This window comes from Carex rostrata, chromosome 20 (genome assembly GCF_964058835.1).
Source record: "Carex rostrata chromosome 20, lpCarRost1.2, whole genome shotgun sequence".
In the NCBI taxonomy this organism is placed as follows: Eukaryota; Viridiplantae; Streptophyta; class Magnoliopsida; order Poales; family Cyperaceae; genus Carex; species Carex rostrata.
In genome coordinates this window covers 5,331,078-5,349,475 of record NC_135937.1, presented here as the reverse complement: position 1 = coordinate 5,349,475, position 18,398 = coordinate 5,331,078, and the positions used below count along the sequence as shown (strand labels likewise).

The following is an 18,398-nucleotide window of genomic DNA, read 5'->3' as shown; positions in this document are numbered from 1 at the left end:
TTTTTTTTTTTCTATTAGTGACGGTAGTATTCGCGACGGTTTACCGACAGTATTGGTCGCGAATACTCCTCCCGTTCTTGTTGTATAACTTTGTAAGTTACTAATTTTTACTATTTTTGAAATTTTTGTACTATTTTTTATCATTTATGAAAGATGACCTAAAAATAAAAGAAAATTGTCAATATTTTAAGTTATTTTTTGTCATCTTTCATAAATAATAAAAAAATAATAAAAAAAATTCAAAAACAATAAAAATAATATTCTACAAGCTTATTATATAACCAATTTATTAAGCTACTTAAATCAAAGTTTAAAGTTTATACGATAAGTTTTTGAGTCCGTAGCACGGATGATCTTATGCTATCCATAGCACACCAAGCCTTAAAATAATTAAGATAAATATAATAATTAAGTTTATATTTTAAGATAGTGCAAAAAAAATAATGAAAAATGTCTGTGAGATGAATTCACGAGTAGATATTAGTTAATTAAATATTTACTAGCAGCGTGCCACGCGTTGCTTCGGTTGAGGTTGGATGAATATTATGTAGACCTGAATATTAATTAGATTGGAAGCACCAAGCAGTCAGCAATTTGGACCATTTAAAGAAGTCAACAGTCAACACAACAAATATAATAATAATGGTTATCACCAGAGAGAAGTCAGTCAAAAGAAAAAATAGATGAAACTCATAATTTATGTTATATAGTATTGAGTTCATCCTTGGTCTTACTCAAAAGTCCAACAAATGGTTCTCCTCTCAAATTGCCTGCTGCTCATGTTTGTTCTTCTCCAAACAAGTACCAGAGCAAATGGCAAATCATGCTTACCGTGTGGTACAACGCCGGTGCCCTTCCCGTTAAGCACAGATGGGACTTGCGGCGATCCATCCTACAAAATCCGCTGCTCAGCCAACACTTCCACGCTCTTCCTCGACACTGTCAACAGCTCCTACCCCATCATCTCCATCTATCCTTCGTCTCAGCTTCTCGTCATCTCACCCTCCTCCTTGAGGTTCTTCTTAAAAAAAAAATGCATCAATTGAGGTATATATAATTATATACCTTGTGGCTGATTTTGATTTTGAATTTTGATTTGCTAGGAATGAATCATGCATCTCTTCTGATCTGAGCTCTCGGGGAATCCAGCTGGGTAAAACGCCGCTGTTCAATGTGACATCACGCAACACCGTCATGTTACTAAACTGCACCTCGAAAATACTTGTAGCTCCTCTGAATTGTTCCTCCAATTCACTCTGCCATCTCCTGCCACTTTCCTCCTGTCAAACCCTCCCAATTTGCTGCACCTTCAAGGCCGGTGGTTCTGCCTCCTCACATATGATCAGCATAAGCTCCGAGTACTGCAGTGCGTATCGCAGTTACATAGACCTAGACCCAACGAAGCCGGCAGTTACGTGGCAGAGTAGCGAAGGTGTTGAATTGCAGTGGGTTTTGCCGAGAGAACCTATGTGCAATGCACAGAGTGATTGCGAGGATGGTGCGACGACGAACTGCACCGTCGATCCTGCTTCCGAGGGGTCACTGGTAAAACGGTGCTTCTGTATTAGCCCTACAGTCTGGAATCCAATTTCTGGCACGTGTGAAAAGAGTAAGTATTTGCCATGATCAATTTCAGTGATCATGAGCGCCAAGTCGCCAACCCTTTGAATCAGTACTTGCTTTCAGCGATAGTTCATTGATTTATTACTAATTATCGATGTTTTCTTGAAATGATGTCAAACCAGCATTCAATTGGAATTATATATATATAGATGGGTTATATATGGTGCATTGCAATGCATGGGCACCTTGTGCATTGGATTATAAATCACCGATTCAAAGTCCAAATGACCGATTCAAATTAACCCTTCATCTTGTTCTTCATATTAATATGTGCTTGGAGACCAAATTTTACATTTTTTGATATTTTTTTACTATTTATTAAGCCACTTTGAAAATCGCCGATCCGGTGGTTCAGAAATTTTTATTATTCATCCAGATTTTCAGATTTTCAAAGTAGCTTAATAAATAGTAAAAAAAATTCCAAAAAATGTAAAATTTGGTCTCCAAGCACATATTAATACGGAGAACAAGATGAACGGTTTGGATCAGGCATTTAGATTTTGAATCGGTAATTTATAGTCCAATGCACAAGGGTGCTCATGCATTGCAATGCACCATAGCCCATCTCTCTCTCCCTCTCTCTCTCTATATATAAAGGCTACCATGTTTTGCAAATTAAAGTGAGTGTTTTAATTTGCACTCATATTTCTAGTTTCAAAGTTCGAAACATCAATTTGAACCGTTCAAGTTGATATCTATATTAAATTGTGCTTGGAGACCAAATTTTATATTTTTTGGAAATTTTTTACTATTTTTTTAGAATTTTTGAAAATGTTTTTGATGGTCAAGAATTTCTGAAAACACTGATTTTGAAAAATTCTAAAAAAATAGTAAACAATTTAAAAAAATATATAAAATTTGGTCTCCAAGCACAATTTAATATAGATATCAACTTGAACAGTTTGAATCGACATTTTGAACTTTGAAACTAGAGATATGAGCACAAATTAAAACACGCACTTTAATTTGCAAAGTATGGTAGCCTTACTATATATATATATATATATATATGGGCTATGGTGCATTGCAATGCATGGAGGGGTTTGTGCATTAGACCATAAATCTAAAATTTAAAATTCAAATGGCCGATCCAAACCATTCATCTTGTTCTCCATATTAATATGTGCTTGGAGACCAAATTTTACATTTTTTTGAATTTGTTTACTATTTATTAAGTATTTTACAAAATTGTTGATCCAACGGTGGCTGCTGATTTTACTGTTTTGTTAAGCCACCGTTGGATCAACAATTTTGTAAAATACTTAATAAATAGTAAAAAAATTCAGAAAAATGTAAAATTTGGTCTCCAAGCACATATTAATATGGAGAACAAGATGACCGGTTTGGATCAGTCATTTGAGTTTTGAATTTTAGATTTATGGTCCAATGCACAAACCCCTCCATGCATTGCAATGCACCATAGCCCATCTCTCTCTATATATATCTCTATATATATATATTAGTGACACAATATCTAAAAATGGAGATAGATACTAGAGAAAATATAAAGAAACCGAAACATTTGGTGTTTTCTGAATTTTCTGTTAAATTTAAGATCCTAGCTAGGCTAAAGTGAATATATTTATATAACTTTGTTGGCAGTTCTGTAATGCACGTTTATTTAGTGATGTAAACATCAATCTGTTCCCTTTTTTATATATATATTTTTTCTTTATGGTCGTAAACATCATTCTGTTAAATAAATAAATTCTTCTTTCTCACTGAAAATTTATTAGTTTTGACACTAAAATGAATGTGCAGATAAAACGGATTGCAACAGCGAAAATTGTGGGGGATTCGACTCTGGGCAACTCATTGCTGGTAAGATTTATAATTTAATTAACAACACATTTACCTTACAATTCCTGGTTTCGATTCCTAGTTAATTAGTGGACTCCAAGATGTGTGTTAAATATATTATGAGGAGGGATCAAGTTACAATAATTTTTGAGTTACAACATGGATTTTCTATATTTTCAAAGTCCAAATCTTCGATCTAAACCGTTAGATGTGATCTCTACAATAAAATGTGCTTGGAGACCAAATTTTATATTTTTTGGAATTTGTTTACTATTTATTAAGATGGGTACAAAAACTAGTCAAATTTAGACCATTGAATATTGTATCCATCTTAATAAATAGTAAAAAAATTCCAAAAAATGTAAAATTTGGTCTCCAAACACATTTTATTGTAGAGATCACATCTAACGGTTTGGATCGATCATTTGGTATTTGAAAATATAGAAAATGCTTGTTGTAACTCAAAAATTGTTTTAACTTGATCCCTTCTCATATATTATATGCACCTGTATTTAAAAAATATTTAATATATATTTCCTACATTTAAAGGAATTATCAGAAAAGTTTGATTAAGATTCATCATCTAATGAAACATTATTAATTTTTGAATCTTTAGATAACGAGAAGATAACGTAACTTTATATAGGTTTCTAATTGTTCGATACATTAAATTTAGAAATGATTATTATCTCATGAATTTAACCTATTTAATTAATCCCTCTTTAATATATGGAATTATATATATAACAAAATTTTAAAACAATTCTTGAATATTCCGTACTGACCAAATACATAGTATTGGAGTCTTTCTAATAATGATTTTGGGTCCACATTTTTTATTTTCATGTTCCCAAAAAATTGAAAAATTCATTTTGCCGGCCTCGAAACAAAAATAAATTAATAAAAAGCTGGCGTTTGGACCTAGAAATAAAATAAGAATAAGCAATAGATTGAGCATAAATTAAAGTTTCCTAGTAACTATAGATTGCTTAGGCAAATAAATTAAGCAAATACCCTTCTTTCAAAGTTTCATCCCATCATGAACATAATTCAAGTACAAGATTGCAAGCTGGTTTAATGTTAAAAAAACTTTATAATTAAAGAAAAAAAAATTATGGCCTAACAAATAAAAGCTAGATGTGCCAATTGAACGGTTGAGTTGGATTCAATTGGATTCAGGTTGTTTATATTTGATCAAAAGTTGATATAATAGTTTATAGGTTTAATTTGGGCAAAAATTAATTGGTTTGAAACAAAAGTTGCTCCGAGTCTAGTTATTGTTAATTACGCCAGTTATTGCTAAATTTCTAGTAAGAATCAAATTCAAGTCAAGTCAAAATTTTGATACATCCTATCTCGTCGAAGAGAGTAGGTCGTATGCAGAGGTAACTGGGTTTAGGCTCGTCTCGTTTTGAGGAGACGGATCGAGATTAGAAAGTTGGATTATTGGTTCCCGAAGTGGGAAGGGGTGGAGGTATTTGGACCTAGCATGTACGATATCTCGCCTCGTCGAAAGGGTCAACCCCTGTTCAATGTGATTTTTGTCTTAAATAAGACGTCCCTCTAACCGTTATTCTGCATTATGAGAATAGTTAGGGAGTTCGCATAAAGGCGGTGACGGCTGCATAAAAGGCAGTCACCAAATCGCACCCGCCCTATACGAATGTGAGAGTGGTGACTGTAAGCCAAGTTCGTGCTAGACTCTTGTCGGTTAAGGTCCGGTTAGGCCTTGTCGGGCGAAATCTAATTGAGCCTCACTAAGCCGAGTTGTTGCCGAATGGTTGGTCCCGGATTGGAGTCTAAATCCCGAACTATTCATGGCTCAATACCGCTTCGAGGGCCTTTGACACATGACTCTATCATTAACGTTTAATTACGTTTGGATCGTGCAAGGAATAGCTCAAGAATAGTGATTTTTGGGTTAGTGATTGAGAATAGTGCTAACCCAAGGGATTCAAGAATAGCACTAACTTTGGCTATTCCGAATTAGTAGAAATGTTGTTTGGATTGTATGTTAGGAATAGCAAATGGAGGGAAGAAATATAATAATGATTTATTTGTTTTTATTTTTTCAACTAACTATTATAAATATGACTTGTTAAATATATATAAAGCATCATATTTTTCAATAATACTTCAATCTAATATTTAAATTAATATTATATTATAGAGATAGGCTACGGTGAGTTGCGAAGTAAAACGCGTTTCTACTTCACGCCGTATTTTTATTTTGAAAGCCCAAACGACCGATCCGAACCGTTAGATGTTTAATCCATATTGAAATGTGCTTGGAGACCAAATTTTACATTTTTTGGAATTTGTTTACTATTTATTAAGCATTTTTGAAAACTGCTGTTTTGCTGTGAACAGTAAAAAACAGTAAAATTTTGTGAACCCTCAGATCAGCGGCATTCAAAATTGCTTAATAAATAGTAAAAAAATTCCAAAAAATGTAAAATTTGGTCTCCAAGCACATTTCAATATGGAGAACAAGATGAACGGTTCGGATCTACGTTTTGAACTTTAAAATCACAAAATATGAGCGTGAAGTAAAATAGTCGCTTTACTTCGCAACTCACCGTAGCCCAGCTCTTATATTATATTAATATTTAAACTAATATTATTTTATTTTTAAATTAATATTTAATTTAATATTAAATTTAATACTAATCTAATATTTAAACTAATATTATTTTATTTTTAATTTAATATTTAATTTAATATTTAGTTTAATACCAATCTAATATTTAAAGTAATATTATATTACATTTCATATTAAAAAAATATTATATTATATTTATTTAATATTCAAAAAAATATTATATTATATTTATTTAATATTCAAAAAAATATTATATTATATTTATATAATACTTATATAATATTTAAATTAATATTTTATTTAATATTAATCTAATTTGATATTATAGTTATTTAATTATTAATCTAATATTTAAATTAATATTATATTACATTTAATATTTAAAGTAATATTATATTACATTTAACATTTAAACTAATACCGTATTACATTTAATATTTAAACTAATATTATATTTATTTAATACTAATATAATATTTAAATTAATATTTTATTTAATATTAATCTAATTTGATATTATTGTTATTTAATTATTAATCTAATATTTAAATTAATATTATATTACATTTAATATTTAAACTAATATTATATTACATTTAACATTTAAACTAATACTGTATTACATTTAATATTTAAACTAATATTATATTATATTTAATCTAATATTTTATTTAAGACTAATTTAATATGGTATTATATTTATTTAATATTAATATAATATTTAAACTAATATTATATTATATTTATTATTTAAATGACTACGATATGATATTTAATCTAATATTTTATTTAATATTATATTTATTTAATACTAATCTATATTTTAAATTGATATTATATTATATTTAATATTTACACAAATATTTTATTTAATACTGATCTAATATTATATTATATTATATTTAGTACTAATTTAATATTTAAACATACTTTAATTGAGAGGAATCAAATATTTTATTAATATCACTAACCCCACTAGAGCTATTCTTGCTAACCCACCATTTCTTTGGATTAGTAGAATAGAGCTATTCTTGAGCTAATCCTATTTGCAAATTTGTGTTTGGATCACCAAGATTTGAGAATAGTGGAGCTAACCCAAGAATAGCTCTATTCTTGAGTGATCTAAACACACCCAAATTTAGGTTCAGTCATTTCAGTTTTCTAGTTATTTTCAATTTCGGATTATCTCAAATTCAGGCTATTATTAGATTCTTAATCTTTTATTTTAAAACTATCTTGCTTTTGGTTGGTCTTAATCTAAAATGATCAAAATTACATATCATTTAAATCAAATCGAAGAGGTCCTTCAAATCGGACTAGAATTTATCATGAGACTTGTTAAAATTATCTATATTAACTTTATAATAAAATTGTAATTATGTAGAACCGCAAACTTAGTGCAGTAGTACGAATCCTGTCTCTTTATGTTTCTGGCTAAAGTATACCATGACCCTTTAATAAAAAAAATATATATATATGTGATAAAAATACTAAATACCTATTAATCGATTCAAATTTAATACACGTCTTATATATATTAATAGAGGAGGGTTCAAATGCCTCCATTTTTTGTGCCTCAATTTTTTAAAACTTTAATAATTCAAAATTTAAAACTTAAAAATCAAAATAAAACTGTTGGATATGATCTACATCATTTTATTTATGCACATGTAAAAAATTATGACATTTCAATTTTATTTTGATTGTCATCAAGAGCTTGTAAAAAATGCACTAATTTGGATGATTTCTAGACGTTAATTTTTGAACTTATTGATTCACATAAAAACAAAATTAAAATGTGATAATTTTTTATGAGCACATAGATAAAATGATGTAGATCATATCCAACGGTTTTATTTTGACTTTTAAGTTTTAAATCTTGAGTTATTAAAGTTTTAAAAAATGGAGGCACGATGAAGACACAGCTTCAGGAAGAGATTTTGTTTAATTCTCGAAAAAGATGCTAACACCCTATTTGGATGGAGAGTAGAGGAAGGAATGGGAGGTAAAGAATAGAAGGGAATGAATTGGAATAGAAAGGAATATTAACATATTTAATCTTTTCGTGTTTGGATGATTAATGAGAAAAAATAAATTTAACTTTCCTTTTCGTATAATTTCTTGTTTGGTTGATTAAAATTTAGGAGGTTAATGAGAAATTTAGTAACTGTTGTAGGTTTGAGGAAAACAATCTTGTATGAGAATTATATATGTAAGATATAGGGTTGGACATTTGTGTCAATTTTTCTAAAAATATTTGTAACAAAATTTATTTCCATCCATTACACCCTAATTTGAGAGGGAAACCGATTCTATTAATTATAATGATATAAGGTTAAACCTTTCACCTCCTGTATCCTTCACCTCCGACATAATTTTATCAACCAAATACGATTCAACGAAAATTTTTTGTTCCTTTCCATTCCCTCCCTCCATCTACTCTCCATCCAAACAAAGTGTAAAGTGTACCATGACCCTTTAATAAAAAAAAATTATGTGATAAAAATAGTAAATTTTCTGCGCACAACTGCAACAGAACCGATTTTTTAAAAAATACCCATCAAAAAAAATATTTTATTAAAAATAACCAGGTTTCAGCCAAATTTTTAAAAATAGCCAAACCGCGGATTTTTTCAGTGCCCCGGAATTTTTATTCTGGGCCGCGGAAAAAATTCGAGCCCCAAAAATTATTATTTTTTATTTTTATTCTTTTTTCCGAGCGCGGATATTTTTCACGGCCCGGATTTTTTATTTTTTATTATTATTTTTTATTTTTTTTAGAGTTTGGAGTTAGGAAAATAATGTTTTTTTGGAATTTTTTGTTCAACTTTGCACCTCTGATTAACATACCAAACCACCTCCAAAAAACATGAAAATTTACCGACATATTTTTTTGACTTCATAGAATAAGTCTGTGAAGTTTCATACAAAATCTCAAAACAGATCGTGAGATATCGGCTCTCAAAAATTGCCCGAACTACTGAAGGAGTGCTTCTGAGCCCAACTTTGCACCTCTGGTTAACATATTAAAGCACCTTCAAAAATCATGAAAATTTACCTACATTCATTGTTGACTTCATAAAACAAGAATGTGAAGTTTCATACAAAATATCAAAACAGATCGTGAGATATCGGCTCTCAAAAATTGCCCGAACTCCTGAAGGAGTGCTTCTGAGCCCAAATTTTCACCTCTAGTTAACATATTAAAGCACCTTCAAAAATCATGAAAATTTACCTACATTCATTGTTGACTTCATAAAACAAGACTGTGAAGTTTCATACAAAATATCAAAACAGATCGTGAGATATCGGCTCTCAAAAATTGCCTGAACTTCTGAAGGAGTGCTTCTGAGCCCAACTTTGCACCTCTGGTTAACATATCAAAACACCTTCAAAAATCATGAAAATTTATCGACATGTATTCTTAACTTCATAGAACAAGACTGTGAAATCATAAAAAAATCTCAAAATAGACCGTGAGATAATGAAACATAACAAAACTGAAAACTGAAACATAATAAAACATATACTAAGAACATAATAAAACTGAACATAACAAATCAAAACTCAAACACAACAAAACTGAACTCTCTCTGAAGGAGTGCTTCTGAGCCCAAATTTGCACCTCTGACTAACATAACAAAAGACCTTCAAAAATCATGAAGCACTCCTTCAGCAATTTGGACAATTTTTGAGAGCCGATATCTCACGGTCTGTTTTGATATTTTGTATGAAACTTCGCAGTCTTGTTCTATGAAGTCAAAAATGCATGTCGGTAAATTTTCATGATTTTTGAAGGTGTTTTGATATGTTAACCAGAGGTGAAAAGTTGGGCTCAGAAGCACTCCTTCAGCAGTTCAGGCAATTTTTGAGAACCGATATCTCACGATCTGTTTTGATATTTTGTATGAAACTTCACAGTCTTGTTTTATGAAGTCAAAAATGCATGTCGGTAAATTTTTATGATTTTTGAAGGTGCTTTAATATGTTAACCAGAGGTGCAAAGTTGGGCTCAGAAGCACTCCTTCAGCAGTTCGGGTAATTTTTGAGAGCCGATATCTTACGATCTGTTTTGATATTTTGTATGAAACTTCACCGAATTATTATATGAAGTCAAGAAAACATGTCGGTAAATTTTCATGTTTTTTGGAGGTGGTTTGGTATGTTAATCAGAGGTGCAAAGTTGGACAAAAAATTCCAAAAAAACATTATTTTCCTAACTCCAAACTCTAAAAAAAAAAAAAAAAAAAAAAAAAAATTCCAGGCCGCGGAAAATAACCACGCTCGGAAAAAAAAATTAAATTTTTTTTTTTTTTCAAGGCGCGAATTTTTCCCGTGGCCCGGAATAAAAATTCCAGGGCGCGGAAAAAATCCGCGGTTTGGCTATTTTTAAAAATTTGGCTGGAACCTGATTATTTTTAATAAAATATTTTTTTTGATGGGTATTTTAAAAAAAATCGGCAACAGAATTACAGAAACCATTATCTGAATTTTGAAAGTACAGCAAGGCCCAAATAAACCTTTCTTCAAATATAAGCAAAATATCATAGAATTATCTGTAGTGCACTACTGCACTGGGACCGTTATATTGGAGTATATTTTACATTTTTTTTACAGTAGAGCAGCAAGCGGTTTCCCCGCATTTCTTCCTTTCTGGTATTCCAATCCTTGCTTTATTCTTTGTTCAAGCCACCGAGTCGATGAATAGTAATTTGATTAGTCAAAGAGAGTTTTGCATCCTGATATCCAGTATTTAAGTCGTATGAAAATCTTTGCGGTTTGTTGTCACTGTGGAACTGATTGTTTGAATTGATCCGCAAAGTGTTTGATAGAATGCCACTTAGAATTTATACAGTAATTTTGTTGATTAAACTAGGACCGCACAATATATTGAACGATGTTAATTATATCCTATATTTATAGGACTGCTTCCAGGTCTTGGTGCTGCATTTCTGGTTTTGGTTGTTGGTTTTGTTCTGTACACACGACAACGTAATAATCGTCTAGCAAGAGAAAAAATTGCAAAAGAGAGAGAGCAAATCTTGAATCTAAACAATTCAAATGGACGCTCTGCAAAATACTTCACAAGTCGTGAAATGAAGAATGCTACAAACAACTTCTTACGTACCAACCTTCTTGGAATGGGGGGATTTGGGGAAGTTTACAAAGGAGTGCTACCAGATGGAACCCCAATTGCGGTAAAGTGTGCCAAGATTGGAAACACCAAGTCCACGGACCAAGTTTTAAATGAGGTGCGCATCCTATCACAGGTTAATCATCGGAGTCTGGTACGCCTCCTCGGATGTTGCATGGACATGGATCAACCAATCATGGTATACGAGTTTATATCTAATGGCACCTTAGCCGACCACCTTCATGGCCTCCGGTCACCGCTAACTTGGTATCATCGCTTGTCAATAGCACATCAAACAGCCGAAGGGCTTGCTTATTTACATTTTCTTGCTGTGCCACCGATCTATCACCGAGATGTTAAATCTACCAATATCCTGCTTGATGAGAAGCTTAGTGCTAAGGTATGTAGCATGATATGTGAACGTGTTACGGAATGTATTACTACAGTTGAGTGAGGGTATGGTAATATACATATTACGGATCGACTCATGCTATCAATCCATATCTCTATTTTCAAAGATCAAACAGTCGTTCCGAACTGTTAAACATGATCTCTATATGAAAATGAAAATGCACTTGAAGATCTAATTATATATTTTTTTGAATTTTTTTATTACTATTTTTTTTATATAGGTAGAAAACCCGTGTTTTCGGATGGTCCATAATTTTCAAATCAAATGATTTTCTACCCATATAAAAAATAGTAAATTTTTTTAAAATATTAACTTAGGTCTACAGGTACATTTTCATATGAAGATCATGTTAAATGGTTTAGATCAACTATTTGGACTTTAAAAATGAAGATGAGTCCATAGCGCGAGCTGTTGTGTAATGCGCATATTACCATAGCCCCAGTCACCACAATTTGTTACATGCATGTAATTTATGTTTTATCTATGTACCAATTACTCACAGGTCTCTGATTTTGGTCTCTCCCGTCTGGCAGAATCAGACTTAAGCCACATCTCAACATGTGCGCAAGGTACAATAGGTTATCTCGACCCAGAGTACTACCGTAATTTCCAACTGACAGATAAGAGCGATGTGTACAGTTTCGGAGTAGTTCTTCTAGAACTTCTTACATCACAGAAGGCCATAGACTTCACACGGTCATCTGATGATGTGAATCTAGCGATTTACATGCAGCCACTGGTCATGCAAGATCAAATAATGGAGGTTGTGGATCCAATTATTACAAAGGGAGCAACTAAGATTGAACTTGATACTATGAAGGCACTAGGATTTCTGGCTATGAATTGCTTAGAAGAGAGGCGACAGGATAGGCCATCGATGAAAGAGGTAGCCGAGGAGATTCAGCACATCATAAATCTATTGGCCATGGACATTGATAAAAGTATATAGGTCTTAATTATTTAAGTTAAATAGAGTCAGGTATTTCAATTTTATTTTCTTGGAGGGGGAGGGGGTATTGATGCCATGATATATATATACCTTGATTGTTGTGATTTCATTTTGTAATTAATGCGTACATTAAAACCCTAGTATCACATGCAAGCATTAATTGAATAAAGTCATTAATTGTGCATGTCCCAAACAATTTTTCTTTGATTTGGCAAATGGTTACACACAAATTAATAACTTGGGGCGCAAAGGGATGGGATAATATCTGACTGTATTCGGATCTGTATCTGAAAATTAAATATGAATATTCGATATCTGAATATACGGATACAGATATGGTTTTGAATTTTAATTATCCAGATTAGAAACCGGATCTGGAATGGGGGGAAGCAACATCAAGAAGGAATTGACCCAGGTATTTTTTTTTTTTTCCCTTAGTGTGATCTTGGGACGAAGATGAATTGGTTGGATCAAATTTCTTGCTCATAATTGTTTGATTTGAGGAGAATTTCAATTGAATTTTTGTAGGTGGTGGAAGTGCCGCATCCATTGATCAGCATTGGGTGTCCGTACTAAGAGATGAGAATACCCCTTCTTCTATCTTTAGTAATTAAGTTGATTTCGGTTTTCGCAGGTTTTTACACGTATTTGGTCTCAAATTGGAAATTAGCCAATTGGTGAATGTCGTTTATTTTTATCTGACATGGATTTTTTTTCATTATATTTTAATTGTTGTAGGAAGTGCCATGGCAGAGCTTGGTGGATTGCTCATATATGAAGCTACCAGGAATTGGTTGGTTGGTACATTAGATGATATTTTTATGTTAAATTTTGCAGTTCTCTACATTTTATTTTTTGTGCATATACTCAGAAAAAGGGAACTATTAAAATTGAATCAAATGTATGAATTTTCAACTTTTTTTAATTCATCTCTTTTAAAACTGACACAACCAACAATAATTAGAGAAGTGCCGTCACCTGTAGGTGCCTCAATGGCAGAATTTATCAATCCAAAGGAGCCTATACTGGTATGAAACTATTTATATTCAACATTTTAGTGTTATTATTTTTTTCCAAAAATAAATATTGGTCCTGTTAAGTCTGTATTGTTCTTGTTGTCCTCGTAGGTTATACCAATTTTAAGAGCGGGTCTTGCACTAGCGGAACATGCCTCTTCGATTTTGCCCTGTTCTAGAACTTATCATCTCGGTATACAGATTCTACCTCTTCTTTGTAACTATATAATTATTTATACATACTGTACTTGTATCCATCTTTAAAGTACTTACATCCCAATTAGGTTTTCCTAAATTTCAATTTACCAGAGTTGTAAAAACCAATGTAACAAAGCTAGCTACGTACATATGCCAGTGAAATATACATCAAAATTTGTCCTTTTTAATTGTGAAAAGGGTTTGTTACGTAATTTGATAGAAATTAAGATATAGTATCAAATCACAAAGAAGGAAAGCCATGTGTGCTTGTGTAGACTTTGACGCAGAAATTTAATGATTCTTACTCTTATATAATAACATAATAAGGAATTGGATTATTACACTTGTACATATATAAAATTGGAAAGCCTCCAGCTATTAAACAAGGTGGCTAATTTAGTTCAACACTTAAAGAATACTTAAGCTTGTTTAAAGAAAACTTTATTAAAACTCATCAGTCGGATAAAAGAACAACCACAGAGAGAGAGAGGGGTAGTAACTTGGTAGCTACTATCAAGTTTTAAAAAAAAAAGAGAGAGAGGGGTAGTATACCAAGTAGCTGTGCTATGGCCGTTGATATAGAGAGAGAAATTGTACATCAAAGATGCCCAAATCGTTACTGGCGCAGAATATCCTTAGGTTGGCATCATACAAACAGAGGAGAGAGAGAGAGGGAGAGATGAGGGTTTGAGAAACAACTAAGAAATATGATAGGCGTATTGAGCACGGTACAGAGGAAGCATCTCTTAACTAGTCTTTGGATAGCCACGGTGGAACAAGGAGCTTTTGCCACGCAAGGAGAGATAAATAATGAATAATTAAACAGACCATGGTGTCCCATTTAATTAGATTATTCATCATTCTTATTATATTAGTTGCTGTATAAAATATTTCAATTAACTAGCTAGATTACCGTCTATTTCAATCTATTGAATGGTTTATTTTTAGACTTTATAATTAGAGGTATATTATATCAATACATAAATTTATAGCTGATCAATTTAATGAACCATATAAAACTTCAAACTAAATTAGTTATCATATTGATATTTCCAGAGAATAATATTTGTTGTTTAAATGTTACACATTTTTTCCTAAAAAAATTCACTCGGTGTTTCGTATATCAGTTTCAGTTATTTTTATCATATTGGTATTTTACGAAATGTAACAGTTAATAAGGTTTAATAGTCTAATTGTAATCTATATTAGCAATGTTGACCGACAAACCAGAAGAAAATTTGTCAGATTCTATGAACTCTAAGAATAAAGAAATAAAAATATGCACTAATTTTGATGTCAATTCTCAATTGGAGTTCGGAATAGTTCATTCTGAAAATTTTGTATAATCTCAAAGCACTAATTTTACATGGTGTGTTTGGATGACTTGTGGAGTTAGTGAAATTATCGGTTAATTTAAGATGCGAATCGTGTTTCTCTGTCTCCATATGTGCCCCAACGTACAGATGTGCATTGTTATTGAAACTCATCCCGACTCGCCTATATTTACACTTGGTCAAATGGACCGAAAATTTTGTCTTAATGTTTTCGTGAAGAAAACCACCTCAACAACTTGATATTTTTGAATTAGATTATTTTGTTTCAAAATCCTCAAAGATAAGGATAATTAATTAAGGAAGAGGAATGTAATGTTCTAGGAGTAAAATTCTAATTAGAATATACGAGATTAAAAATTGATACCAAATTGGTGGTTATTCGAATAATTAAAATTTTAAAATGAGAAAGATTAAGAATCTAATTAGTCGGAGACGTTTAAAAATGTTAAAAGATACGTAATCTCAACACATCTTTATTAATTAAGAAAAAAAAGAAAATATATTAAATTAGACTATTTTTGGCATCTCTCTTTAATTATAGTATATTAAATTTAGAGATATTGTCTTTATCACATCTGTTTGATCAATTATATATATGTATCATCCATTTCATTTACACACATGCAATTTTTACGATCCCTCTTTTACATCGGGACAAATTGCAAATCGGAATTGAATCCCGGATTTCTTATTTCTCTCTCGCGCGAAGGTAACTCCGATCGAAGCTCTCATATTCTACTTCTGGGAATTGACTGGGAGTAATAATGGTGCGGTTTCTCTTCCCGTTAATTTGTTATGTTTTTCATTACATGTGATTTCAATCGATTGTTCGATCTGGAGAACCATGTTAGGTTTAACCGAATGTACCGCGTTTATTTAATTGGGGTTTAATTACCTCTTGCATATATTACTGAATCTCAAGAAAGTAGTTATCTCGTAATTTTAGCTCAGATATCATGCATGTTAAGTTGCTTAAGAAATGATCTCTGTTGACTGCATGTGAAGGCTGAATGATTGAGGGGCCCATAATTTCCATTTTGATATGCATGACTCAGACCTTCTTTTTAGTTCTTTCTCATATTTTATTTCCTATCAAACTGTGCTAGAAGAATCAATATGTTAGTTATTATTCTTAATTTAATTAGGGTTGAATTCCTGATTTGCACCATCCTTGTCATTCCCCCATGATTCGGCAACAAGAAAATGCTAGATTTAGTTTGGTTTATGTTCATATTTTAAGTGGTACTTCCTTTTCTTTCGTATTGTGTATTATTAGCTTATGATTTGTTATTTTCTTGAATTTGAATACAGAGATCATGTATGTAATAAAGGTATTTGGTAGAGTTTTGTGATGATGGAGGGTGGAGATTTCGTCAGGGACATAATTAGTGATTTGCCTGACTCGCTTCTTGCACACATTCTCTCTTTTCTACCTACCGAAGAGGCTGTGTGCACATGTATATTGTCTAAACGATGGATGAATGTTTGGATTTCTTTGCCTATTCTCGTCTTTGATGATCATAAATGCCGAGAAGATAATCTGACAAAAGAAGAGTTCCAAAAACGTGGAGATAAGTTTATAAGATTCCTTTGCGGTGTCATTTCTAATCGAGAAATTAACTCAACTCTAGATACATTCAAAGTGACATGGTGGGGTAATGTGAGGGACACTCCTCTTCATATATATATTTGGATGTCTTTATTGTGCAGTCGAATGTAGACCCCGCATATTATCAATCCATATCAAAACTTGTAAATTTTGCTACTTGCCTGATTCAATTTTCACATGTACATCAATAGAGGAGATGTCATTGTGGCTTCATATTTATCCTCGTGAAGTTCAATTTATTAAACTGGGATCGTTCAACCTCCCTTTCCTCAAGAAGTTGGAACTTGGTTACCTGAATTTGAATGATGATATAATGAGAATGCTAATATCAGGGTGTCCTATTCTTGAAGAATTAATATTGATAAATTGTGCGTTGGAAGGGAATATGATTTCCTCTAATGTGCTAAAGAAGTTGGTACTAAAACAATGCTTTCATTATGCGCCAATGGAGATTTCTTGCCCTGCAGTTGTGTCTCTGAGCATTGAATCTGTAAATACGGAAGGGATTGCATTGAAGAATATGTTATCTCTTATCATGGCTGAAATATATTGTCATGCTGTTTTTTTATTTGATACACTACATTACGACATGAGGCTTCTTGGTGGCCTTTCAAATGTCACAAGTCTAAAGCTATATACAAGATCTCCTGATGTTATGGTATTCTCTATTCTAAATTTCTGGTTCTATCGAATAAAAACATTTGTCTATATCACCGGGAATATCAACTAGTTATAAAAAATAATTAAAATCATTATCAATTAGTTAATTAGTGTATCAATAAGAAAAAGATAAAGGAAGAGACTAAAACAACTTGTTTTTCTATGAATGCTTTAGAGCAATTTTGTAGAATGATAAATGAGGACAAAAACTAAGCGATTGGGTTGGGTTAGATTCTTCAAACATGCTATCTCCAGATTATATCTTCGGAATACTAAATATGAGAGTATAACTTCTTAATTTTACTTTGATTCTATGATTGATAAAAAAAAACTGTATTAAATTAAGCAGTAGTTTCCTCTTTAGAAAAAAAAGCAATAGTTTTATTTATTGAATAATTTGTCTAATTTTAAATTTATATTTCTCATTTTAATAATATTTTCTTTTATACTATGTAGGGTTTGATGCGAGTAGATATTCCAAACTGTCCAATCCTAAAAAACTTAAAGTGCTTGGATCTTGGAGTAATAAATATCAATGATGACTGGAATTTAGTAACATGTCTCCTCCGACATTCATCTAATCTGAAGGATCTCACTTTGCACTTTTATCGAGTATTCTCTCTTTCTCTCTCTCCCTCTCTCTCTCTCTCTCTCTGTGATTTCCTAGGTATGATGATTGATTTTCGTTAGTAAAGTTAAATATAAGAAGAGTCTGAATTCCTAATTTTAATTAACGAAGAAAACAATGACTGGTACAGTCTGGTAAGATGGTTCAGTTTCTGTACCATAACTGAATGATTTCAATTACGAACATATATGGTACCCAACCATTATAATAGTTTTGTTATCTTTTTTGTGAGTGTCAGAATGTTATGTACTCACAGGTCTAGATAGGGTATTAAGGCTCTGAGTCACCTCCACAGCATACTAAAATTCTTAATCCAATCAAGACAAATGGTAGTATTGAGAAGAAAAAATTGAAATACTTCATACCATAGAAAAATTCAAAATGAACAGAGCAAAGTGAAGCACTCTGTTTCGTGTAAATCCAGAAAAGATAT

General features: G+C 31.7%; 2 protein-coding genes across 2 annotated transcripts; both read left to right on the top strand.

Annotated features, from left to right (window-relative positions):
• The first annotated feature begins 651 nt into the window (after positions 1-651).
• On the top strand, positions 652-12,750 carry LOC144572416 (wall-associated receptor kinase-like 20). Its single transcript, XM_078321999.1, has 5 exons — positions 652-1,015; positions 1,104-1,609; positions 3,385-3,444; positions 10,949-11,559; positions 12,074-12,750. Exons 1-5 carry the CDS (start codon positions 750-752, stop codon positions 12,518-12,520), a joined length of 1,890 nt encoding a protein of 629 aa, XP_078178125.1. The 5' UTR covers positions 652-749; the 3' UTR covers positions 12,521-12,750.
• A 3,672-nt stretch (positions 12,751-16,422) lies between these two features.
• LOC144572822 (putative F-box/LRR-repeat protein At3g18150) lies at positions 16,423-17,407 on the top strand. Its single transcript, XM_078322495.1, has 2 exons — positions 16,423-16,723; positions 16,869-17,407. The coding sequence occupies exons 1-2, from the start codon at positions 16,423-16,425 to the stop codon at positions 17,405-17,407; spliced, it is 840 nt and encodes a 279-aa protein (XP_078178621.1).
• Positions 17,408-18,398: the final 991 nt, after the last annotated feature.

Coding starts and splice junctions, on each gene's coding strand:
- LOC144572416 (XM_078321999.1), top strand. CDS start 750: ATGGTTCTCCTCTCAAATTGCCTGCTGCTCATGTTTGTTCTTCTCCAA. Junction 1,610..3,384: donor TTCTGGCACGTGTGAAAAGA/GTAAGTATTTGC, acceptor ATGAATGTGCAG/ATAAAACGGATTGCAACAGC. Junction 11,560..12,073: donor ATGAGAAGCTTAGTGCTAAG/GTATGTAGCATG, acceptor AATTACTCACAG/GTCTCTGATTTTGGTCTCTC.
- LOC144572822 (XM_078322495.1), top strand. CDS start 16,423: ATGGAGGGTGGAGATTTCGTCAGGGACATAATTAGTGATTTGCCTGAC. Junction 16,724..16,868: donor ATTCAAAGTGACATGGTGGG/GTAATGTGAGGG, acceptor GTACATCAATAG/AGGAGATGTCATTGTGGCTT.